This window comes from Plectrocnemia conspersa, unplaced genomic scaffold (assembly GCF_051122295.1).
Source record: "Plectrocnemia conspersa isolate PC_06_02 unplaced genomic scaffold, ASM5112229v1 ptg000010l, whole genome shotgun sequence".
Taxonomy (NCBI): domain Eukaryota; kingdom Metazoa; phylum Arthropoda; class Insecta; order Trichoptera; family Polycentropodidae; genus Plectrocnemia; species Plectrocnemia conspersa.
The window spans coordinates 32,373,703-32,399,655 of record NW_028277174.1 but is presented as its reverse complement, the minus strand read 5'-3'; the positions used below and the strand labels follow the sequence as shown (position 1 = coordinate 32,399,655).

General features: G+C 54.6%; 1 protein-coding gene across 1 annotated transcript; it reads left to right on the top strand.

The window, feature by feature from the left end:
- The first annotated feature begins 9,340 nt into the window (after positions 1–9,340).
- LOC148231425 (uncharacterized) lies at positions 9,341–18,834 on the top strand. Its single transcript, XM_088195019.1, has 2 exons — positions 9,341–10,910; positions 15,516–18,834. The coding sequence occupies exons 1-2, from the start codon at positions 10,897–10,899 to the stop codon at positions 16,186–16,188; spliced, it is 687 nt and encodes a 228-aa protein (XP_088051145.1). The 5' UTR covers positions 9,341–10,896; the 3' UTR covers positions 16,189–18,834.
- The last annotated feature ends 7,119 nt before the right edge of the window (positions 18,835–25,953 follow it).

The window sequence follows — 25,953 nt, the reverse complement described above, 5'->3', positions numbered from 1 at the left end:
AACTCTAGCCAGTTTGAGCCGAGTTCTCTCCACCCTCATGGAGTCGGCCCATACAGGGGCTCCGTAGAGGAGGATGGAGTGGACCACTTCGTTGTATAGGCGTCGACGTTTTGATTTTGGTCCTCCGATGTTCGGCATCAATCTGGCGAGTTCCTCACCGACGATCGCCGCCTTAGTCGCCGCCTTGTCTGCGTGTACCGCAAACCGAAGCTTGTCGTCAAGGTGAACTCCGAGGTACCTCAACGATCTGCTAAAAGGAACCTCGAAGCCGTCAAAGACGAGTTTGGGCGGCTCTAGTTGCCTGCGCCTGGTGAAAAGCACAGCTTCTGTTTTCTGGACTGCGAGCTCCAGTCCGGCGCCGTCTAGCCAACTCTTGACGCTTCGCAGGGCCTCTTCGCCGGCAATTTTGATGGACGTCGTAGACTTTCCGGTAATCAAAATGGCGACGTCGTCCGCGAAGGCGACCATTCTGGCTTCGTCGGGCATGGGCGCTCTCAGCAGTCCATCGTACATGACGTTCCAGAGAGCGGGTCCTAAGACCGAACCCTGGGGAACGCCTGCAGTGACCGCTCGCTGAAAGCTTTCGCCCATGCATTCGTACTGCAGCACCCTGTCCGAGAAGTAACTTTCGATCATTCGGATCAAGTATGCTGGAGTGCCGATTTTAGCCAGAGCTACTAGGATGGAGCTCCAGCGGGCCGAGTTGAACGCGTTTCGGACGTCGAGCGCGATCAACACGACGTTTGCGCTGCGCTTGACGCTTCCCTGCCAGGCTTCGCGGACGGTTTCGATCACCTGTTCGATGGCGCCTATTGTCGAGCGCCCTCGGCGGAAGCCGTGCTGATGAGGCGAGAGCCCTTTTTCGGTGTCCTCCAGTACTGTCTGGAGCCGTTCCAGGATCAGCCTCTCTAAGATCTTGCCCAGGCCGTCCAGCATGCAAAGTGGACGGTATGCTGAGGGACCGGGTGTCGCCTTGGTGCCCTTTGGTATTAGAACCAGCCTTTGGCGCTTCCAAGACACGTCGAAGATTCCTTCGGCGAGGCACGAGTTGAGGGCTGCGAGAAGCAGCTCGGGATCCTTCTCAGCGATGCGCTTCAGGACGGCGTTCGGGACGCCGTCGGGTCCCGGCGCCCTTGCGGAGTTGATTCGCTGTGCCGCTCCCTGCAGCTCTTCTTTGGAGAACGGCAGGACTCCGCTTGGAAGCTCTGCTGCTGGGTCGCAGGTTGCAGTTCGGTCGGTAGTGGGGTGCCGCGGGAACAGTCCGTCGACCACCGCCTCCATGGTTTCATGGTTGTTCAGGTAGTGGTCTTCGTTCCGGACGCTTAGTTTATTGCGTACTATCCTGTACGGCAGCCCCCAAGGATTTTCGTCGACCGACTTGCAGAGTTCGTCCCAGCTGCGCGCTTTGCTTTGCTTAATAGCTAGGCGCAGCGCGTTTTTAGCGTTCTTGTAGTCCTGGCGTTCTTGTGGCACGGCGAAATGGTGCCTGTGGGCGCGTCTGCGGGACGCTGTGCAGGCGCGTCGCAGGTCAGCGATCTCGTCCGTCCACCAGTAGGCCGGTTTCCGGTGTAGATTTGAGCCGCGCTTGGGCATCGATGCGTCGCAGGCGTCGCGCAGGAGCTCGTTTAGCGAGCGTACTACTTTTTCCGCTGAGGCGTCCGATCGCGCGATGCCTTTGACCGTCTCGCTCCTAGTAGCTACCAATTTGTCAAGGGCCTCGCGGTCTAGTTTTCGAACGCACCAGCCCCGCGCTGTGTGCGGCGGTGGCTTGTGGCTTCGGTCGGCAAGCTCGAAGCTGACGTAGCGGTGGTCGCTGTGCGAGTGGACATCTAGCACGCGCCATCCTCGAATTCTTCCCGCTAGGGCTTCATCGACGAACGTGACGTCGATTACTGACCCCGTGCTGCCCCGAACGAAGGTAAACTCTCCTCCCGTGTTGGCAACGTGCAGGTGCAGGTTTGACGCCATGTCGCAAAGAAGAGCTCCTCTTGCGTCGGTAGATGCTGCACCCCATTCGACGGATTTTGCATTAAAATCGCCTGCTACGATGACCGGGAGCGTCGATGTTCGGACGCTCTCTTCTAGGCCGGCGATGCTGCGGTTAAAGTCTTCCATAGGGGAGTTCGGCGAAAAGTAGCAGCTGTAAACGCGTAAGTCGCCCAGCTCTATCCAGGTCCAGCCGACGGTGCTGAGGGCGTTTGCAGCGTTGGTCAGAAGCAGGCGGCTGCTGGATGGCAAATGAAGAGCGGCATTTGACCCTTTATCAGAATGCCAGCGCCGCGGTAAGTTGTGGTTCTGCTCAGAGACTATTGCGACGTCTGTGCGCTCGTCAACTATAGTTTGCTGCAGCAAGTCTTGCGCAGCCCTGCATTTGTTGAGGTTTATTTGCAGAAACCGTACTGACATTTCGAGGCTTTTCTGCAGCGCGCTAGCTCCGCTCTAAAAGCAGGGCAGTCAGCGCTTCCGTAGCGGTGCGAAGCTGTGGCTAAGTTGTCAGTTATGCTGGTGCAGACGATGCATCTTGGTACACTTTTACATTCGCTCGCTTTGTGTCCAGTCTTCCAGCAGCTTCTGCAAAGTCCCGAGCGGTCGGGCGCCCTGCACCGCGTGGCAGTGTGGCCGTATGCTGAGCATCGGTAGCACCTTAGCATGTCGATGCGCATTCTGATGCGACATCGTACTAGGCCGATCTTGATGCGCCCCTCTTTTAGCTGAGCGTCGGTCCTGGCGGTGTGTGGCACTTTGGCGACGCAAACTTGAGTCCCGCAATAGGCCTCTTTTAAGCTGATAATCGTAATCTTTTCTTTTTCTGAGTCGCCAAGAGACTCAGCTAGTGATTCGATCACGTCTGCTGCGATGACGCCTTCGTCCAGATCGCGGATTATGACCGTCATGGTGGCTGTGCTTGTGGGCCTGGTCACCTTAGCTCCAGGTCCTGCCGCTTCTATTAATGCAGTTTGAAGGACGTCAGATCCTTCGCCGTTTTTTCCCAGGCGAAGCAGCAGTTCGCCTTTCTGGGTGCGCTTAGTGGCGCGGACGTCGAGAGTGGTCCCTTTTGTGACTACGCTGACCTGACGCAGGATGCTGGCGTAGGACTTTGGCGCTTCGCCGGCACAGGTGAGCACAAGGGTGGTCTCTGCCAATTTGGCTCTTCTCTTTCTGCGCGGTTTGTTACCCGCTGCTTTTTTTTCCCCTGGGTCTGCAGACGTTGCTGCTGCCTCTTCTTGGAGCCGTGTTGACGTTTTTGCCTTCAATTTTGACCGCCTGCTGTCAGTTTTAGAATTTCTCTTTCTGCTGACCAGCTTCCAATCTTCTAAAGTTTTAGAAGAAGCTTTGTGGCCGGCTAGGGTCTCTTTTTTTTCCCCTTCAGGCAGTGCGGCTTGGGCCACATTATTAACTTCAGAGTGCATTTTTAACTCTTTGCTTGAAGTTGCAGCAATGTTTTTGCTGCTAGGCAGCGTCTGCGTTGCTGCGGTGGCGGTTGCTTTTTTGCAGCTGCTTCCTTGCATGGCCTGTGAAGGTTGTTCAGCAAGAATCATCCTAAGTGCCATAATCCCCTCCTTTATGGGTTTATGCACATTGGGATGACTTTTTGCGAACCTCGCTAGGTCCATCACCGCTCTGTTAAGCCGAGCTTCACGGTCGTTCGCGTCCGGCGACATGGTGTGTTTATGTAATATTATTTTTTAAACTTAGTCGTCCCGCGAAAATGCCAGGAAAATTCAGGATTTTCTTCCAAAGATTTGCTGACAAAATGTCCGGAAAATTCGGAAAATTTTTTCTTTCAGCTTTGAAAATCCGGAAAATTTTAGTGGAATGCTTTTGGTCTGCAACCCACAATCCCAAAAAGCCCGGAAAATTCTTTAAAAAACAGCAACTCACCCGGAAAAATCCCGGAAAAGCGCTATTATAAAAGTGTTTTTTTAGTGTCCGTAGTTTCACTTGGAAAATTTTTCGGAAAATCCGGAAAACTCTAGATTTCCTCCAAATGTCGGAAAACCTCGGAAAAATGACGGAAAAACCCGGAAAAGTCCGAGTCCAGGTTTTCCGACTTTCCCGGGAGCACTTTTAGTGTCACTTTCACTATCACAAGTTATCTCCAACAGCTGGTCCGTCCAGCTGATCTCCGAATCCTCAGGGTTCCAAGATCACTGAAGAATGCGCCCGGCAATTAGGCCTGCGCCCCTTTTGCTGAACTGAACTGGTCCCCAATGTCTGGTCTTCCAATCCTCAAGATCTTCGAGGAATGCGCCCGCCTGTTAGGCCTGCGCCCCTTTCGCTAGAGCAACCGGCCGCACGTCCTCTCTGTACAAGTGCCAATGCGCAACTAACCTAACCAAACCTAACCTTTTTTTTTTTTTTTTTTCCTTGAGAGGGGAAACCTTCAAAAGGCGCCACTGTTTCAACAGAAAGGTGACAGTGTGGGATTTTTACCTACTAAAACCCCCCTCCGCTCCTACTGCCTCCCGGTACTTAACTTGTCTGTAATGCTTCGAGAGGCAGCGTGGCCCGGCGCACTTCTAGCGCACTTCATTTTGTCTCGGGTAGCTAGAGAAGTGACAAAATAAATCGATCACTTCTCGAGCCCCCTGTCTCTCCTTGCCTGACGGCTATTGGTCGCTTTTGTGCGACTGCAGTCGTCTGATGCTTCTTGCGATGACAGTCGATCGCTTGCCTTTTGCGAACCGTGCGACTGTCGTCGGCTGCCTTTAATGCTGCGCGCGTGCGGTTGTGGGTGCGACGTCTGTCGATCACTTCGCTAGTCGTAAACTGCTCGGCAGTCGACGTCTGCTCCTAACGCTGTTCGCACGCGCGCGCTGCTGTTATGGTGGTTCGGCTAGCGGTGGAGAACTTTGCAGGGCTTGTCGCCTGCGTCGCTCGTCGTCCTCTTTTGCCTGCATTACTGTTGTCGCAAAAGATGTCCACGCTGTCCACTTTTCCTTGGACTGCAACATAGACGGGACCATCTGCTCGGCTGACACTTGGTTGTCGTTGTTTACATCTTCGCCGAGGGCTTCTTTGAGCCGGGTTCGTTTTTCCGTCCATGCCGCGCACTTAAATAGGGTGTGGTCAGCATCATCTTTTGCGTCTCCGCAGTGGTGACACTCTTCGGTGGCTTCTTTGCCTATTCTCTTAAGATAGGTGCCAAAGCAGCCGTGTCCGGTTAGCACCTGAGTGAGGTGGAAGCTCAGTTCGCCTTGCCCTCTTTCACTCCAGACTTTTGGGTCCGGTATAAGCCGGTGAGTCCAGCGACCCTTCGGTGACTCGTTCCAACGTTCCCTCCAGCGTTCGAAGGTGACTTTTCTGGCGTCGTCTTTCGACTGCCCGTTGTAGATGCGTTGTCTTTCGAACGCGAGGAGGTCAATAGGCGGTATGCCGGAGACGGTGAGAGTGGCTGCTTCGGAGACCGTGCGATAGGCCGAAGCTACCCTTAATGCGCTGGTTCTCTGAACTCTAGCCAGCTTGAGCCGAGTTCTCTCCACCCTCATGGAGTCGGCCCATACAGAAGCTCCGTAAAGGAGGATGGAGTGGACCACTTCGTTGTATAGGCGTCGACGTTTTGATTTTGGTCCTCCGATGTTCGGCATCAATCTGGCGAGTTCTTCAGCGACGATCGCCGCCTTAGTCGCCGCCTTGTCTGCGTGTACCGCAAATCGAAGCTTGTCGTCAAGGTGAACTCCGAGGTACCTCAACGATCTGCTAAAAGGAACCTCGAAGCCGTCAAAGACGAGTTTGGGCGGCTCTAGTTGCCTGCGCCTGGTAAAAAGCACAGCTTCTGTTTTCTGGACTGCGAGCTCCAGTCCGGCGCCGTCTAGCCAACTCTTGACGCTTCGCAGGGCCTCTTCGCTGGCAATTTTGATGGACGTCGTAGACTTTCCGGTAATCAAAATGGCGACGTCGTCCGCGAAGGCGACTATTCTGGCTTCGTCGGGCATGGGCGCTCTCAGCAGTCCATCGTACATGACGTTCCAGAGAGCGGGTCCTAAGACCGAACCCTGGGGAACGCCTGCAGTGACCGCTCGCTGAAAGCTTTCGCCCATGCATTCGTACTGCAGCACCCTGTCCGAGAAGTAACTTTCGATCATTCGGATCAAGTATGCTGGAGTGCCGATTTTAACCAGAGCTACTAGGATGGAGCTCCAGCGGGCCGAGTTGAACGCGTTTCGGACGTCGAGCGCGATCAACACGACGTTTGCGCTGCGCTTGACGCTGCCCTGCCAGGCTTCGCGGACGGTTTCGATCACCTGTTCGATGGCGCCTATTGTCGAGCGCCCTCGGCGGAAGCCGTGCTGATGAGGCGAGAGCCCTTTTTCGGTGTCCTCCAGTACTGTCTGGAGCCGTTCCAGGATCAGCCTCTCTAAGATCTTGCCCAGGCCGTCCAGCATGCAAAGTGGACGGTATGCTGAGGGACCGGGTGTCGCCTTGGTGCCCTTTGGTATTAGAACCAGCCTTTGGCGCTTCCAAGACGCGTCGAAGATTCCTTCGGCGAGGCACGAGTTGAGGGCTGCGAGAAGCAGCTCGGGATCCTTCTCAGCGATGCGCTTCAGGACGGCGTTCGGGACGCCGTCGGGTCCCGGCGCCCTTGCGGAGTTGATTCGCTGTGCCGCTCCCTGCAGCTCTTCTTTGGAGAACGGCAGGACTCCGCTTGGAAGCTCTGCTGCTGGGTCGCAGGTTGCAGTTCGGTCGGTAGTGGGGTGCCGCGGGAACAGTCCGTCGACCACCGCCTCCATGGTTTCATGGTTGTTCAGGTAGTGGTCTTCGTTCCGGACGCTTAGTTTATTGCGTACTATCCTGTACGGCAGCCCCCAAGGATCTTCGTCGACCGACTTGCAGAGTTCGTCCCAGCTGCGCGCTTTGCTTTGCTTAATAGCTAGGCGCAGGTTGTTTTTAGCGTTCTTGTAGTCCTGGCGTTCTTGTATCACGGCGAAATGGTGCCTGTGGGCGCGTCTGCGGGACGCTGTGCAGGCGCGTCGCAGGTCAGCGATCTCGTCCGTCCACCAGTAGGCCGGTTTCCGGTGTAGATTTGAGCCGCGCTTGGGCATCGATGCGTCGCAGGCGTCGCGCAGGAGCTCGTTTAGCGAGCGTACTACTTTTTCCGCTGAGGCGTCCGATCGCGCGATGCCTTTGACCGTCTCGCTCCTAGTAGCTACCAATTTGTCAAGGGCCTCGCGGTCTAGTTTTCGAACGCACCAGCCCCGCGCTGTGTGCGGCGGTGGCCTGTGGCTTCGGTCGGCAAGCTCGAAGCTGACGTAGCGGTGGTCGCTGTGCGAGTGGACATCTAGCACGCGCCATCCTCGAATTCTTCCCGCTAGGGCTTCATCGACGAACGTGACGTCGATTACTGACCCCGTGCTGCCCCGAACGAAGGTAAACTCTCCTCCCGTGTTGGCAACGTGCAGGTGCAGGTTTGACGCCATGTCGCAAAGAAGAGCTCCTCTTGCGTCGGTAGATGCTGCACCCCATTCGACGGATTTTGCATTAAAATCGCCTGCTACGATGACCGGGAGCGTCGATGTTCGGACGCTCTCTTCTAGGCCGGCGATGCTGCGGTTAAAGTCTTCCATAGGGGAGTTCGGCGAAAAGTAGCAGCTGTAAACGCGTAAGTCGCCCAGCTCTATCCAGGTCCAGCCGACGGTGCTGAGGGCGTTTGCAGCGTTGGTCAGAAGCAGACGGCTGCTGGATGGCAAATGAAGAGCGGCATTTGACCCTTTATCAGAATGCCAGCGCCGCGGTAAGTTGTGGTTCTGCTCAGAGACTATTGCGACGTCTGTGCGCTCGTCAACTATAGTTTGCTGCAGCAAGTCTTGCGCAGCCCTGCATTTGTTGAGGTTTATTTGCAGAAACCGTACTGACATTTCGAGGCTTTTCTGCAGCGCGCTAGCTCCGCTCTAAAAGCAGGGCAGTCAGCGCTTCCGTAGCGGTGCGGAGCTGTGGCTAAGTTGTCAGTTATGCTGGTGCATAACTGACAACAACCTAACCTAACCTAACCTAACCTAACCTTTTTTTTTTTTTTTTTTTTTTTGTTGTGAGGAGAGGAAATCTTCGAAAGACTTCACCAGCGTCCAGATTGCTGGTGATTGTGCCGGATTCCGCTGCAAGCAGCGACCTACCGGCTAAAACCTCTCCCCAGCCCTCTCCTGGACGGCCGGTACTATCTTCCGATATTGCACTTCAGCTCGTCCAGTTTAGAGACTCTGTCCCGTCAGGGCCGCTATCTTGAGCTTTCTTTCAGCTTCTTCTTTTATTTTGATGACGTCGGACGCATAATCCGTCCATGCCTCCCAGTTTATTCGGCTTTCCAGCATGGATTGGACCATAGTGTCTGCTGATGCAGTTCTTCCTATGGCCCTTTCCAGCGCCGCTCTGTTCGCCGTCCACGCTGTGCACTTGAAGACGGTGTGCTCTGCGTCGTCGTCTTCAGCGGTGTCGCAGTGGAGGCACGCGGCGCTTGCTGTCTTGCCGATTCTTCTAAGATACTGACCGAAGCAGCCGTGCCCGGTCATTACTTGCGTAAGATGGAACGACAGCTCGCCGCCGTGTGTCCTTCCCGTCCAGGCGGACAGGTCGGCGACTAGTCTGTGCGTCCACCTGCCTTTGGTGGACTCGTTCCATCTTCGCTGCCACTCCGTGAATGTCGCCTTTCTGGCGGCTGCTTTCTCTTGTCCGTAGTAGACCGACTGCCTCTCTAAGGCGAGTAGGTCTAACGGTGGAATGCCGCACAGGGCTAAGATGGCATCCTCGGACACTGTCCTGTAGGCGGAAGCTACCCTCAGAGCGCTTCTGCGTTGGACTCTCGCCAGTGTGAGCCGGGTCCTCTCTATTTTCGTCGCTTGCGCCCATATCGGGGCGCCGTAGAGAAGGACTGAGTGGACCACCTCATTATACAGGTTTCTTCTTCTCTGCTTGGGTCCACCCACGTTCGGCATCAGCCTGGCGAGATCTTCAGCGACTCTGGCGGCTTTGGCCGCAGTCGCTTCCGCGTGGGCTGCAAAACGCAGCTTGTCGTCGATTTGCACGCCCAAGTAGCGTATTGCTCTTTTAAAAGCTACTATGTTGCCGTTCCAAGCTATCTTGGGCGGCGGTAGCTTCCGCTTCCTAGTGAAGAAGACTGCTTCGGTCTTCTCAGTCGCTAGCGTGAGCCCGGCGTGGTCCATCCATCTCTGGATCGCATGTAGCGCCTCTTCTGCGACAGTCTGCAGCTGCGTGGTCGTCTTGGCGGTGGCCATCACCGCGACGTCGTCCGCGAAGGCGACGAGTTCCACGCCGTCCGGCATGGCCAACCCTAACCTAACCTAACCTAACCTAACCTAACCTAACCTAACCTAACCTTTTTTTTTTTTTTTTTTTTTTTTTTTTTTTTTTTTTTTTTTCCGGAGGTAGGAAATCTTGCATAAGACATCCCCCGGCAACGCCGGAGGATAGTGTCAGATTCTTACTGACTAAAACCTACCCCCACCTACTCACCACGGACGTCCCGGAAACCGCCGTTAGGCATTACTTCGCGATGTCAGTTGTCTTGTTAGTTTTTTGTTTACTAACGACCGCCTTGTCGGCGGAGTCTCTCTTCACTTTCTTTAATTTTCAAGACATCAGTTGCGAATATAACCCAAGCTGACCATGCAGACTGGCAGCTCAGCATGGAGGGCGTCATGCTTTCGGGAGTCAGGGGTTCCTCAACCCCGATCGCAGCTCTTAATTGTGCCCTTTGCTCTTCCCATGCTGAGCAGCCGAACAAAGTGTGTTCTGCGTCATCGGCGTCGCTTTCGCAGTGGTAGCATTCACTGGTTGCCTCTTTGCCTATCCTGTTAAGGTAGACTCCGAAGCAACCGTGGCCTGTTAATGCCTGGGTGAGATGGTAGCTGAGCTCACCGTGTTTTCTCTCACTCCACGCCTTTAAATCCCCGATAAGCCTATGGGTCCATTTTCCTTTAGGGGAGGCGTTCCACCGACTTTGCTACTCCTGCATGGTCAGCTCCCTGGCCCGTTCCTTCGTCGCCCGTCCTTTGTAGGTCGCCTGCCTCTCCTTGGCTAGCAGGTCGACGGGCGGAATTGCAGATAAGGCCAGGATGGCGTCTTCCGAGACCGTCCTGTAGGCTGATGCGACTCTCAGTGCACTCCTGCGTTGAACTTTCGCCAGACTTTGCCTCGTCCTTTCCACTCTCATGGCGTCTGCCCAGACCGGGGCCCCGTAGAGTAAAATAGAGTGGACCACTTCGTTGTACAATTTTCGTCTCTTGTACTTTGGTCCACCGACGTTAGGCATAAGTCTGGCTAGTTCGTTCGCCGTTCTAGCCGCCTTCGCGGCTGCCTCCTCCGCGTGCTTCGCGAAGCGCAGCTTGTCGTCGAGCCATACTCCGAGGTATCGCAGCGACCGCTTGTACGGCACCTCGAAGTCGTTTATGGCGATCGAAGGCGGGGACATATTCCTGCGACGCGTGAAGAGTATAGCTTCCGTCTTGTGAACGGCGAGTTCAAGTCCAGCTCGGTCCAGCCAGCTCTTTACGTGAATTAATGCAGTTTCAGCTATTAGTCGCAGGTTTGTCGCATTTTTACCCTTCACAAGTAGGGCCGCGTCGTCTGCGAACGCTACTATGTTAGCGCCGTCAGGCATGGGCAGTCGCAGCAGTCCGTCGTACATGACGTTCCAAAGTGCCGGTCCGAGGACCGACCCTTGCGGAACGCCAGCTGTGACCTCCTGCTGGAATTTTTTGCCCATGCACTCGTACTCCAGTACCCTGTCGCTGAAATAGCTTCGTGCCATTTTCAGCAGGTATACTGGAGCACCGATGTCGGCGAGTGCACTGAGAGTCGTGCGCCAGTTGGCCGTGTTGAACGCGTTGCGGATGTCCAACGCGATCAACACGACGTGCTCGCTCCGCTTGACGCTTCCCTGCCATGCCAGCCTCACCGTATCTACGACTTGGCTGATGGCGTCTACGGTAGAGCGTCCGGGGCGAAATCCGTACTGCTGTGGTGACAATCCGCTTTCTCCGTTCTCCAAAGTGTGCTGGAGGCGCTGTAGAAGCATCCTCTCCAGTAGCTTTCCGACTCCGTCTAGCATACACAGAGGTCTGTAGAGAGGTGGGTCGACGGTCGCTCTTCGCAGCTTTTTCCTTACAAGTTTATACGGTGTGCCCCACGGGTCTAGGGCCAGCGTGGCGCACATCTCGTTCCAGCATCGCGATTTGCTTGTGCTGATCTCGATGTTGAGAGCTTTATGGGCTCCCTTATAAGCTTCTCGAAGCGACTCGTCACCGCGTCTTCTCTGCGCTCTTCGTCGCGCAGAGAGACACTTTCGGCGAAGTTCCGCGATCGCTTCGGTCCACCAGTAGGTCGGCCTACGAAGCTGTCCTCTTCTTGGAGGCATGGACGCATCGCAGCCGCGGCTAAGGAGGTCGTTGAGCGCCTTCACGGTGATCTCGGCTGGTGCTCCTCTGCGTGCCAAGTCGATCACTTTGCTTCTCTCGGCGGCCACCGCCCTGTCCAGCTTATCGCTGTCCAGCTTGCTGACCGCCCAACCGGTGCTTGTGGGAAGTCTGCTTCTTTCTGCTCGATCGGCAAGCTGAAACTCTATGTATAAGTGGTCGCTGCCCGAGTATGTATTTTCCAGAACTTCCCATTTCACAATTCGATTTGCGATCGACTCGCTTGTGAATGATACGTCTAATATGGAACCGCTATCTCCACGACGAAATGTAAAGGCGCTTCCTCGATTAGCCGCGTGCAGGTGAAGCTGCGACGCCGTCTCCGAGAGCACAACTCCTCGGCGGTCCGTCGTGGATGATCCCCACTCCGGTGCCTTGGCGTTAAAGTCCCCGGCGACGACGACGGGCAGTGTCGAAGTCCTGACGTCCTCTGCTAGCCGGGCCATGTCGCCGATGAAAGCCTCGATGGGCGAGTTCGGGGAGTAATAACAGCTGTAAAACCGTATCCCCCCGGCCTCGACCCATACGAAGCCCTCACCGTCTGCCGCTCCGACGCCGCTCTCCCTAAGTCTCGACGACGGCACATAAATGGCGCACTTGGAACCAGATCCTCCGTACCAACGGTGCGAAGAATGGTGGTGTTGCTCTGATATGAGCACTAAGTCCGCGCCTTTTTCGATGGAAGTGTGCATCATCAAGTCTTGGGCCGTCCTGCACCCGTTAAGGTTTATTTGCAGGACGTTGATGCGCTCGTTTCCATCGCGGCGACCTTCTTGCCGGAACACGTCGCTGCCTTGTGGCCCTCTAGACCGCAGCGAAAGCACTCTTTGCTCCTGTCTCTGGGGGATGTGCATTTCGCTGCGATGTGGCCTGTTTCGCGGCACCTGTAGCAGCGTTCCGGTTGCCGTGGGGCTTCCCGCACGCGGCTGTTGATCCAGCCGACGCGGACTTTTCCAATTTTTAGAAGTTTCACAGCATGCTCTGTGGGCAGTAAGACCACTGCTGTCTGTGTTCCGCCGTAGGAGGGTCGCAGCGAAAGAACTTTGAGGTCCTTCAGCTCTGGTTGAGCTGCAGCTATCGCCTCTTTGACCTCCTCTATGTCTGTGCCGCCGTCGAGATCCCGCAAAATCACTCTCGTTTGGGGAGTAAGAATTTTGGCGGGGTTTGCTTCGCCCATTTCGGAGGCAATCGCTGCGAGAAGCTCCGTCGCGTTTTGTGATCCGCGCTTCAATTCCAGAAGCACTTCTCCACTTCGTGTTTTTCGGATTTTTTTTACTTCCGCTTGCTCTGGAAGCACTACCGATTTTCTGATTGCGCGGATCACTTCCGCGTACGTGATTTTGCCAGTCGCAATCACGATTGCCTCGTTTCGCGGGCCGAGTGGGGCTCGCGTTTTGGCGTCCCTTTTTGCCGTGTTCGAGGAGACCTTCGCGGGAGCGCTTTTTGACAGAGCGTTTTTCTTCGCCTGTGCCTGCGCCTGTACGACACTCGCTGTGTCCTTTGGCGCCCTCCTTTTTTCGTTTTTTTTATGCGGCTTTGCAAGCTGCCAGTCCGCCTGTGCTGGTACCGGTGTAGTCACAGGCTTAGGCGCCTGCAAAGGCGCAGCTGTCATCGCAGGTGCTGCGACAGAAAGTGTCTCCGATGCAAGAGCCGGCGTCAAAGCGGTCCTTGCGGTTTGCCTAGTGGCCTCTTTTATGGCGTTAAAAGCCCGCCTTATCTCTAACACTCCTTCTTTTATCGGGGAGTGCACATTTCTGTGCCCCTTGATAAACCCTTCTAAATGCTCGATGGCAGCCTTTATTCGCTCCCACTGTAACTCCATATTTTTTTTCAAAATAAAAAAAACAAGAAACAAAAAAAAAATCTAAACTAACCCTTAGTAACTAATTGTACAAGTCCCTGGAAGTCTTTGAAAAGAAAATAAAATAACAAAATTTTTTCTCCTTTGCAAAGTTTGACACACGAGGAAGTTTGGAAAATTCGAAAAATTTTCCTTCCAACTTTAGAAATTCCGGAAAATTTTATTGGGATGCTATCGGTGTGCAATTCCCAAACCCAAAAAGCCCGGAAAATTCTGGAAAAACCAATTACTTACCAGGAAAAATCCCGGAAAAGTGCCTTTAAAATCTCGGTTTTTGTGTGTCGGTTGCTGGTACCGGAAAAACTTTAGGAAAATTCGGAAAATCCGGAAAATTCCTAAATTCCTCCAAATGTCAAAAAGCTCGGAAAAATGGGGTGAAAACCCGGAAAATTCCGAGTCCAGGTTTTCCGGCTTTCCCGGGAGCACTTTCAGTGTCTCACTATCACTGTAAAAGTTGTCACTTTCTCCAGCAGCTGGTCTGTCCAGCTGGTCTTCCAATCTTCAAGATTGCTGGGGAATGCGCCCGCCTGTTGGGCCTGCGCCCTTTCGCCGTGAGCACCGGCCGCACGTCCTCTCTGTATAAGTGCCAGTGCGCGACTCAACCTAACCTAACCTAACCTAACCTAACCTAACCTAACCTAACCTTTTTTTTTTTTTTTTTTTTTTTTTTTTTTTTTTTTTTTCCGGAGGTAGGAAATCTTGCATAGACATCCCCCGGCTGTTTTGGTGCCGGAGGATAGTGTCAGATTCTTACTGACTAAAACCTACCCCCCACTTACTCACTGCGAACGTCTCGGAAACCGCCGTTAGGCATTACGTCGTGATATCAGCTGTGCATCAGTAGTTGTTATTTACTGACGTAGATTACCGCCTCTTCGGCGGAGTCTTTCATCTTTTTCTTTGATCTTTATTACCTTTGTTGCGTAATTTACCCAAGCTGACCATGCTGCCTGACAGCTCAGCATGGAGGGCGTCATGCTTTCGGGAGTTAGGGGTTCCTCCGTCCCAATTGCAGATTTTAGTATTGCCCTTTGCTCGTCCCATGCTGAGCAGCTGAACAGAGTGTGTTCGGCGTCGTCGGTGTCACTTTCGCAGTGATGGCACCCACGGGTTGCCTCTTTGCCTATTTTGTTGAGGTAGGCACCGAAGCACCCGTGTCCGGTGATCGCCTGGGAAAGATGGTAGCTCAGCTCACCGTGTTTCCTCTGGCTCCAAGCCTTCAGATCCCCGATGAGTCTATGCGTCCATCTTCCCTTAACGGAGGCGTCCCACCGACTTTGCCACTCCTGCATGGTCAGCTCCCTGGCCCGTTCCTTCGTCGCTCGTCCTTTATAAATCGCCTGCCTCTCCTTGGCTAGCAGGTCGACGGGCGGAATTGCGGATAAGGCCAGGATGGCGTCTTCCGAGACTGTCCTGTAAGCCGAGGCGACTCTCAGCGCACTCCTTCGTTGAACTCTAGCCAGACTGAGCCTCGTCCTATCCACTCTCATGGCGTCCGCCCACACTGGGGCCCCATAGAGTAGGATAGAGTGGACCACTTCGTTGTAAAGTTTTCTTCTCTTGTATTTCGGTCCACCGACGTTCGGCATCAGCCTGGCGAGTTCGTTCGCCGTTCTTGCCGCCTTCGCAGCTGCCATCTCCGCGTGTTTCGCGAAGCGCAGCTTGTCATCGAGCCAGACTCCTAGGTATCGCAGTGACCGCTTGTAGGGCACCTCGAAGCCGTCTATGGCGATCGAAGGCGGCGACAGCTTTCTGCGACGCGTGAAGAGCATGGCTTCCGTCTTGTGGACGGCGAGCTCTAGTCCTGCTCCGTCCAGCCAGCTCTTCACGTGAATTAGTGCAGTTTCGGCAACGAGTCGTAGATTCGTCGCGGTTTTCCCCTTCACGAGTACGGCCGCGTCGTCCGCGAACGCTACGATGCTCGCGCCTTCGGGCATGGGCAGTCGCAGCAGTCCGTCGTACATAGCGTTCCAAAGTGCCGGTCCGAGGACCGACCCTTGAGGAACGCCAGCTGTGACCTCCTGCTGGAATTTCTTGCCCATGCACTCGTACTCCAGTATCCTGCCGCTGAAATAGCTTTTTGCCATTTTCAGCAGGTATACTGGAACTCCGATGCTGGCGAGTGCGGTGAGAGTCGTGCTCCAGTTCGCCGTGTTGAACGCGTTGCGAACGTCCAACGCGATCAACACGACGTGCTCGCTCCTCTTGACGCTCCCCTGCCATGCCAGCCTCGCCGTCTGCACGACTTGGCTGATGGCGTCTACAGTGGAGCGTCCGGGGCGAAATCCAAATTGCTGCGGTGACAGCCCGCTTTCTTCGTTCTCCAAGGCGTACTGGAGGCGCTGTAGTAGCATCCTCTCCAGTAGCTTTCCGACTCCGTCTAGCATACACAGAGGTCTGGAGGCCGACGGGCCGGGCGGCCCTGCTTTGCCCTTAGGTATCAGGACTAACTTTTGCCGTTTCCACGGGGCGGCAAATGTCCCTTGGGCAAGGCAGGCGTTCAAAGCTGCTAGCAGCAACTCGGGATCTTTCTCGGCTACGCGTTTGATGACTGCGTTTGGAACGCAGTCCGGTCCCGGTGCCTTTGCTGGTTTGAGCCGGTTTGAGGCTGTCAGCAGCTCTTCCTTAGAGAACGGAAGAAACTCTTCTGCGGGGGCGATGCTGTTGTTTGGAATGTTCCAGTCGGTCTTGACGTGCCGCGGGAAAAGGCTGGCAATTACCGTTTCGAGGTTGGCGACGTTGTTCAGGAATGGGTCCTCGTTACCAACCGCCAGCTTCTTTCGTACCATTTTGTACGGTCTTCCCCACGGGTCGTCGTCGACCGACTTGCAGAGCTCTTCCCAGCATCGCGCTTTGCTCTCTTTGATGGCTACTTTGAGCGCTTTTCTAGCCTCTTGGTAAGCTTGACCGTTTTCTACAGTCGGTCTTCTTTGCGCTGCCCGGCGGCGGGATAGGCACTCTCGTCTCAGGTCGGCTACGGTGTCGTTCCACCAGTAGACCGGCTTCCGACGTGCCCCCCGGCTCCGCCTCGGCATTGACGCCTCGCAGCTTTCTCGCAGCACGTCGTTGAGTGAGCGGACGACGTCCTCCGCTCCGGTGCTGCTTTTTGCGGATTCAACGACTGCTGCGCGCTTCCTTGCAACCGTTTCGTCCACGGCGGTCACTTCGAGCTTTCGCGCGCACCATCCTTCGGTAGTTCTTCGAAGCGGTGCTCTCGCGCTCGTTGTTAGCTCGAAGCTCACGTACCGGTGGTCGCTATGCGAGTAGACGTCGAGAACTTTCCAGTTCCTTATTCCACTCGCGATAGCTTCGTCGACGAACGTCACGTCGACGATTGACCCGGTATTTCCGCGGACGAACGTGTAGTGGTTGCCGACGTTTGCTGCTAGTAGGCGCATTTGCGCCGCCATCTCCGAGAGCAAGCTTCCTCTACTGTCTGTCACCGCAGCTCCCCATTCCGGCGCCTTGGCGTTGAAGTCGCCGGCCAGTATGACGGGCAGTGTCGACGTTCTTACACTTTCGGCCAGCTCGCTCAGGCTGTCGGCGAACTCGTCGATTGTGGAGTTGGGAGAGAAATAACAGCTATATATTCTATAGCCTCCCGCCTCCACCCAGACGTATCCGTCTCCGCCGACTTCCGGAGCGTTCGCTACACGTAGATGGCTCGTTGGCAAGTAGATCGCCGCTTTAGAGCCCGTGTCGGAGTACCATCGGCTTGCTGAGTTTCTGTGTTGCTCCGACACGATGACTAGATCTACGCGCAGCTCGCTGGCCGTCTGATGCAGCAGGTCTTGAGCCGCCTGGCTGTGGTTCAGGTTTATCTGAAGAACGCGAATCATTTTGTCGCGTTCTTCAGACACCTTTCCCATTCCGCCCTAAATTTAGGGCACCGCCTACTGCCGCTTGTGTGCGCTGCTGGGGTTTGTTGACGTCGCTGTCCGCCGTTGTCGCTGTCGGTGCAGAGCGGGCATTTTGGTGCGTTGGTACAGTTGGCAATTTTGTGGCCATCCTGCCCGCATCGTAGACACAATTTGCTGCGGTCGGGCGCTTTGCATTTTGCTGCAAAGTGCCCGTAGCCCATGCACCGGTAGCAACGTCTAACTTTGACGCTTTCTCTGATGCGGCACCTCACGAGACCGATCTTGATGCGCCCGTTTCTCAGCAGGGCGTCGGTCTCTGGCGTGCACGGCAGTTTTATCATGCACGCTTGGGTGCCGCTGTGCGCCGGTCTTAGTTTGGCGCTGGATGTCGAGATTTTGTTCTCCTTTAGGGCTTCGATGACCTCTTCTGGGGTCACTCCCTCGTCGAGATCTCGAATCTCGACATCCCGGCTTTGCACCACTCGATGGATCTTGGCAAGTGGTCCGGCCGCCTCTGTAATAATTGCCTGCAGAGCGTCTGCTTCGGCCCCGTCGGCTTTTCTTCCCATTCGGAAGATTAATTCTCCGCGCTGCGTCTTTCGCACGGCTTTGACGTCCAATTTTTTATTTTTTGTCGAAGCGTGGACGCTACGCAAAATTTCTGCGTAGGACGCAGCTCCTTCACCATCAGCTTTTTTTAATATGATGGTGTCGGCGGGCACTCTTCCTGCCTTGGGGTGCCTATTTTTAGGCTTTATCGTAGGCCCAGGCTCCGGTGCTTTGCGGATACGTGCGGTGGAGACTTTGTCGTCCCCCTTCGTCACCTCTTTTTCTTTCGTTTGAGAATCGGGTTTCGTCTTTATCTTCTTTTTTCCTGCCGCCCCGACTGTAGTCCAGCCTTCCTGCGGTCTGGCGGTTACTCCGTTTACTCCTTTAGAGATGGGCGCCGTCCTCTTCGGTACCTCTTCTTTTTGGCGTGGAGTGGGCGCTGCTTTTGCAATCTCCTTTGTTGCTTCGACGGTTTGGGTTGATGCGTGTCCTACCGAAATCTTCGGTGAGACATTTATCCCGTCAATTGCCTTCACTGTTTTAAGGAAGGCGAGCCTTATGGCTTTAATGCCTTCCTTGATCGGTTTGTGCGCGTTTGCGTGCGCCTTTGTGAATTCTTCGACCTCGAAAATTTCTTTTTCGAGGTCCTCCAGTGCTTTTTTTAACGTCAAGTTTTTATTTGTTAGTTGCTCCATAAGTTGATCCCACGATTAGCTAGGGAACATGGTCCATCCGACCAGAGCCCCGCTTGGCCGGATAAGCCTTCTTACTCAGGAGATTCGGCTGGTCCTCCCGAGAGATCGTCTGCGACCACGCTGCTTAGAGTCCCCGTGGCCATGCATCCCTCGGCACGCTGCTTCTCACCTTGGATTGGGACTTGGTTTTCTGTCAGGGTTTTCCGTCCCTTATCTGGTGTCCTGTTTTATGGCGCAGGATGCTCGCCATTCGGCCTTCGTCAGTTAGCTACAGTCACAGTTGTTAACAGTGACTGCATTACCGGGGTCCGCGACGAGGACGCCTGACAATCGGCCTTGCTGACAGAGCTGCTGTGATTCGCAGAGGCGTATTGGCTTTTTATAGAAACACGGCGTCCAGCACGCCGCGTTTCACCAATGCCTAGTATCAGCCTTCGAACCCCAACCTAACCTAACCTAACCTTTTTTTTTTTTTTTTTTTTTTTTGTTGTGAGGAGAGGAAATCTTCGAAAGACTTCACCAGCGTCCAGATTGCTGGTGATTGTGCCGGATTCCGCTGCAAGCAGCGACCTACCGGCTAAAACCTCTCCCCAGCCCTCTCCTGGACGGCCGGTACTATCTTCCGATATTGCACTTCAGCTCGTCCAGTTTAGAGACTCTGTCCCGTCAGGGCCGCTATCTTGAGCTTTCTTTCAGCTTCTTCTTTTATTTTTATGACGTCGGACGCATATTCCGTCCATGCCTCCCAGTTTATTCGGCTTTCCAGCATGGATTGGACCATAGTGTCTGCTGATGCAGTTCTTCCTATGGCCCTTTCCAGCGCCGCTCTGTTCGCCGTCCACGCTGTGCACTTGAAGACGGTGTGCTCTGCGTCGTCGTCTTCAGCGGTGTCGCAGTGGAGGCACGCGGCGCTTGCTGTCTTGCCGATTCTTCTAAGATACTGACCGAAGCAGCCGTGCCCGGTCATTACTTGCGTAAGATGGAACGACAGCTCGCCGCCGTGTGTCCTTCCCGTCCAGGCGGACAGGTCGGCGACTAGTCTGTGCGTCCACCTGCCTTTGGTGGACTCGTTCCATCTTCGCTGCCACTCCGTGAATGTCGCCTTTCTGGCGGCTGCTTTCTCTTGTCCGTAGTAGACCGACTGCCTCTCTAAGGCGAGTAGGTCTAACGGTGGAATGCCGCACAGGGCTAAGATGGCATCCTCGGACACTGTCCTGTAGGCGGAAGCTACCCTCAGAGCACTTCTGCGTTGGACTCTCGCCAGTGTGAGCCGGGTCCTCTCTATTTTCGTCGCTTGCGCCCATATCGGGGCGCCGTAGAGAAGGACTGAGTGGACCACCTCATTATACAGGTTTCTTCTTCTCTGCTTGGGTCCACCCACGTTCGGCATCAGCCTGGCGAGATCTTCAGCGACTCTGGCGGCTTTGGCCGCAGTCGCTTCCGCGTGGGCTGCAAAACGCAGCTTGTCGTCGATTTGCACGCCCAAGTAGCGTATTGCTCTTTTAAAAGCTACTATGTTGCCGTTCCAAGCTATCTTGGGCGGCGGCAGCTTCCGCTTCCTAGTGAAGAAGACTGCTTCGGTCTTCTCAGTCGCTAGCGTGAGCCCGGCGTGGTCCATCCATCTCTGGATCGCATGTAGCGCCTCTTCTGCGACAGTCTGCAGCTGCGTGGTCGTCTTGGCGGTGGCCATCACCGCGACGTCGTCCGCGAAGGCGACGAGTTCCACGCCGTCCGGCATGGCCACTCGCAGCAGCTCGTCGTACATAACGTTCCAGAGTGTAGGTCCGAGTACCGACCCCTGCGGAACGCCTGCCGTCACTCGGCGGAGACGTTTACTAGCCCCGCTTTCGTACTCCAGCACCCTATCAGCGAAATAGCTCTCGATGAGTCTCACTAGGGGCGCTGGAGCTTTCTTTTCTGTCAGCGCTTTTAAGATTAGTGTCCATCTGGCCGAATTAAAGGCGTTTCGTACGTCAAGAGCTATAAGTACAGCGTGGCTGCTAGCTTTAACGCTGCCTTCCCACGCCTTCCTTACTCTTGCTACGACGCTCTCGATAGCTTTAATTGTGGATCTGCCGGAGCGAAAGCCATGCTGCTTCTCCGACAGTCCGGTCGTTTGGTCCTCTAGAGTGGCGTGGAGGCGCTGCAGGATCAATCTCTCTAATATTTTGCCACAACCGTCCAGCATGCACAGGGGGCGGTACGCGGATGGACCGGGTTCAGCTCCCTTGCCCTTGGAGATCAGCACAAGCCTCTGCCTTTTCCAGGGTTTGGCAAACGTGCCCTCGCTAAGGCACGTGTTGTAAGCAGCAAGCAGCAGTTCTGGGTCTGTTGCGGCGATTTGGCGTATGACTGCATTAGGCACGCCGTCCGGGCCAGGAGCCTTTTTCACGCTAAGCCTTTTTGCAGCATCGGTCAATTCTTCCACGCTGAACAGAAGGGAGTTGTTCTCGGCGTTGTCTGCTGCGATGCTTATTTTGGATAGTTCCGGATGCTGCGGGAAGAGGCCGTCGACTATTAATTCCATATTTTCTTCATTTTCGAGGTATGGGTCGACGGTCGCTCTTCGCAGCTTTTTCCTTACAAGTTTATACGGTGTGCCCCACGGGTCTAGGGCCAGCGTGGCGCACATCTCGTTCCAGCATCGCGATTTGCTTGTGCTGATCTCGATGTTGAGAGCTTTCCGGGCTCCCTTATAAGCTTCTCGAAGCGACTCGTCACCGCGTCTTCTCTGCGCTCTTCGACGCGCAGAGAGACACTTTCGGCGAAGTTCCGCGATCGCTTCGGTCCACCAGTAGGTCGGCCTACGAAGCTGTCCTCTTCTTGGAGGCATGGACGCATCGCAGCCGCGGCTAAGGAGGTCGTTGAGCGCCTTCACGGTGATCTCGGCTGGTGCTCCTCTGCGTGCCAAGTCGATCACTTTGCTTCTCTCGGCGGCCACCGCCCTGTCCAGCTTATCGCTGTCCAGCTTGCTGACCGCCCAACCGGTGCTTGTGGAAAGTCTGCTTCTTTCTGCTCGATCGGCAAGCTGAAACTCTATGTATAAGTGGTCGCTGCCCGAGTATGTATTTTCCAGAACTTCCCATTTCGCAATTCGATTTGCGATCGACTCGCTTGTGAATGATACGTCTAATATGGAACCGCTATCTCCACGACGAAATGTGAAGGCGCTTCCTTGATTAGCCGCGTGCAGGTGAAGCTGCGACGCCGTCTCCGAGAGCACAACTCCTCGGCGGTCCGTCGTGGATGATCCCCACTCCGGTGCCTTGGCGTTAAAGTCTCCGGCGACGACGACGGGCAGTGTCGAAGTCCTGACGTCCTCTGCTAGCCGGGCCATGTCGCCGATGAAAGCCTCGATGGGCGAGTTCGGGGAGTAATAACAGCTGTAAAACCGTATCCCCCCGGCCTCGACCCATACGAAGCCCTCACCGTCTGCCGCTCCGACGCCGCTCTCCCTAAGTCTCGACGACGGCACATAAATGGCGCACTTGGAGCCAGATCCTCCGTACCAACGGTGCGAAGAATGGTGGTGTTGCTCTGATATGAGCACAAGGTCCGCGCCTTTTTCGATGGAAGTGTGCATCATCAAGTCTTGGGCCGTCCTGCACCCGTTAAGGTTTATTTGCAGGACGTTGATGCGCTCGTTTCCATCGCGGCGACCTTCTTGCCGGAACACGTCGCTGCCTTGTGGCCCTCTAGACCGCAGCGAAAGCACTCTTTGCTCCTGTCTCTGGGGGATGTGCATTTCGCTGCGATGTGGCCTGTTTCGCGGCACCTGTAGCAGCGTTCCGGTTGCCGTGGGGCTTCCCGCACGCGGCTGTTGATCCAGCCGACGCGGACTTTTCCAATTTTTAGAAGTTTCACAGCATGTTCTGTGGGCAGTAAGACCACTGCTGTCTGTGTTCCGCCGTAGGAGGGTCGCAGCGAAAGAACTTTGAGGTCCTTCAGCTCTGGTTGAGCTGCAGCTATCGCCTCTTTGACCTCCTCTATGTCTGTGCCGCCGTCGAGATCCCGCAAAGTCACTCTCGTTTGGGGAGTGAGAATTTTCGCGGGGTTTTCTTCGCCCATTTCGGAGGCAATCGCTGCGAGAAGCTTCGTCGCGTTTTGTGATCCGCGCTTCAATTCCAGAAGCACTTCTCCACTTCGTGTTTTTCGGATTTTTTTTACTTCCGCTTGCTCTGGAAGCACTACCGATTTTCTGATTGCGCGGATCACTTCCGCGTACGTGATTTTGCCAGTCGCAATCACGATTGCCTCGTTTCGCGGGCCGAGTGGGGCTCGCGTTTTGGCGTCCCTTTTTGCCATGTTCGAGGTGACCTTCGCGGGAGCGCTTTTTGACAGAGCGTTTTTCTTCGCCTGTGCCTGCGCCTGTACGACACTCGCTGTGTCCTTTGGCGCCCTCCTTTTTTCGTTTTTTTTATGCGGCTTTGCAAGCTGCCAGTCCGCCTGTGCTGGTACCGGTGTAGTCACAGGTTTAGGCGCCTGCAAAGGCGCAGCTGTCATCGCAGGTGCTGCGACAGAAAGTGTCTCCGATGCAAGAGCCGGCGTCAAAGCGGTCCTTGCGGTTTGCCTAGTGGCCTCTTTTATGGCGTTAAAAGCCCGCCTTATCTCTAACACTCCTTCTTTTATCGGGGAGTGCACATTTCTGTGCCCCTTGATAAACCCTTCTAAATGCTCGATGGCAGCCTTTATTCGCTCCCACTGTAACTCCATATTTTTTTTCCAAAATAAAATAAAAAAAAAACAAGAAACAAAAAAAATTCTAAACTAACCCTTAGTAACTAATTGTACAAGTCCCTAGAAGTCTTTTAAAAGAAAATAAAATAACAAATTTTTTTCTCCTTTGCAAAGTTTGACACACGAGGAAGTTTGGAAAATTCGGAAAATTTTCCTTCCAACTTTAGAAATTCCGGAAAATTTTATTGGAATGCTGTCGGTGTGCAATTCATTAACCCAAAAAGCCCGGAAAATTCTGGAAAAACCGATTACTTACCAGGAAAAATCCCGGAAAAGTGCCTTTAAGAACTCGGTTTTTGTGTGTCAGTTGCTGGTACCGGAAAAACTTTCGGAAAATTCGGAAAATCCGGAAAATTCCTAAATTCCTCCAAATGTCGGAAAAGCTCGGAAAAATGGGGTGAAAACCCGGAAAATTCCGAGTCCAGGTTTTCCGGCTTTCCCGGGAGCACTTTCAGTGTCTCACTATCACTGTAAAAGTTGTCACTTTCTCCAGCAGCTGGTCTGTCCAGCTGGTCTTCCAATCTTCAAGATTGCTGGGGAATGCGCCCGCCTGTTGGGCCTGCGCCCCTTTCGCCGTGAGCACCGGCCGCACGTCCTCTCTGTATAAGTGCCAGTGCGCGACTAACCTAACCTAACCTAACCTAACCTTTTTTTTTTTTTTTTTTTTTTTTTTTTTTTTTTCCGGAGGTAGGAAATCTTGCATAAGACATCCCCCGGCAACGCCGGAGGATAGTGTCAGATTCTTACTGACTAAAACCTACCCCCACCTACTCACCACGGACGTCCCGGAAACCGCCGTTAGGCATTACTTCGCGATGTCAGTTGTCTTGTTAGTTTTTTGTTTACTAACGACCGCCTTGTCGGCGGAGTCTCTCTTCACTTTCTTTAATTTTCAAGACATCAGTTGCGAATATAACCCAAGCTGACCATGCAGACTGGCAGCTCAGCATGGAGGGCGTCATGCTTTCGGGAGTCAGGGGTTCCTCAACCCCGATCGCAGCTCTTAATTGTGCCCTTTGCTCTTCCCATGCTGAGCAGCCGAACAAAGTGTGTTCTGCGTCATCGGCGTCGCTTTCGCAGTGGTAGCATTCACTGGTTGCCTCTTTGCCTATCCTGTTAAGGTAGACTCCGAAGCAACCGTGGCCTGTTAATGCCTGGGTGAGATGGTAGCTGAGCTCACCGTGTTTTCTCTCACTCCACGCCTTTAAATCCCCGATAAGCCTATGGGTCCATCTTCCTTTAGGGGAGGCGTTCCACCGACTTTGCCACTCCTGCATGGTCAGCTCCCTGGCCCGTTCCTTCGTCGCCCGTCCTTTGTAGGTCGCCTGCCTCTCCTTGGCTAGCAGGTCGACGGGCGGAATTGCAGATAAGGCCAGGATGGCGTCTTCCGAGACCGTCCTGTAGGCTGATGCGACTCTCAGTGCACTCCTGCGTTGAACTTTCGCCAGACTTTGCCTCGTCCTTTCCACTCTCATGGCGTCTGCCCAGACCGGGGCCCCGTAGAGTAAAATAGAGTGGACCACTTCGTTGTACAATTTTCGTCTCTTGTACTTTGGTCCACCGACGTTAGGCATAAGTCTGGCTAGTTCGTTCGCCGTTCTAGCCGCCTTCGCGGCTGCCTCCTCCGCGTGCTTCGCGAAGCGCAGCTTGTCGTCGAGCCATACTCCGAGGTATCGCAGCGACCGCTTGTACGGCACCTCGAAGTCGTTTATGGCGATCGAAGGCGGGGACATATTCCTGCGACGCGTGAAGAGTATAGCTTCCGTCTTGTGAACGGCGAGTTCAAGTCCAGCTCGGTCCAGCCAGCTCTTTACGTGAATTAATGCAGTTTCAGCTATTAGTCGCAGGTTTGTCGCATTTTTACCCTTCACAAGTAGGGCCGCGTCGTCTGCGAACGCTACTATGTTAGCGCCGTCAGGCATGGGCAGTCGCAGCAGTCCGTCGTACATGACGTTCCAAAGTGCCGGTCCGAGGACCGACCCTTGCGGAACGCCAGCTGTGACCTCCTGCTGGAATTTTTTGCCCATGCACTCGTACTCCAGTACCCTGTCGCTGAAATAGCTTCGTGCCATTTTCAGCAGGTATACTGGAGCACCGATGTCGGCGAGTGCACTGAGAGTCGTGCGCCAGTTGGCCGTGTTGAACGCGTTGCGGATGTCCAACGCGATCAACACGACGTGCTCGCTCCGCTTGACGCTTCCCTGCCATGCCAGCCTCACCGTATCTACGACTTGGCTGATAGCGTCTACGGTAGAGCGTCCGGGGCGAAATCCGTACTGCTGCGGTGACAATCCGCTTTCTCCGTTCTCCAAAGTGTGCTGGAGGCGCTGTAGAAGCATCCTCTCCAGCAGCTTTCCAACTCCGTCTAGCATACACAGAGGTCTGTATGCCGACGGACCGGGTGGCCCTGCTTTGCCCTTAGGTATCAGGACTAACTTTTGCCGTTTCCACGGGGCGGCAAATGTCCCTTGGGCAAGGCAGGCGTTCAAAGCTGCTAGCAGCAACTCGGGATCTTTCTCGGCTACGCGTTTGATGACTGCGTTTGGAACGCAGTCCGGTCCCGGTGCCTTTGCTGGTTTGAGCCGGTTTGAGGCTGCCAGCAGCTCTTCCTTAGAGAACGGAAGAAACTCTTCTGCGGGGGCGATGCTGTTGTTTGGAATGTTCCAGTCGGCCTTGACGTGCCGCGGGAAAAGGCTGGCAATTACCGTTTCGAGGTTGGCAACGTTGTTCAGGAATGGGTCCTCGTTACCAACCGCCAGCTTCTTTCGTACCATTTTGTACGGTCTTCCCCACGGGTCGTCGTCGACCGACTTGCAGAGCTCTTC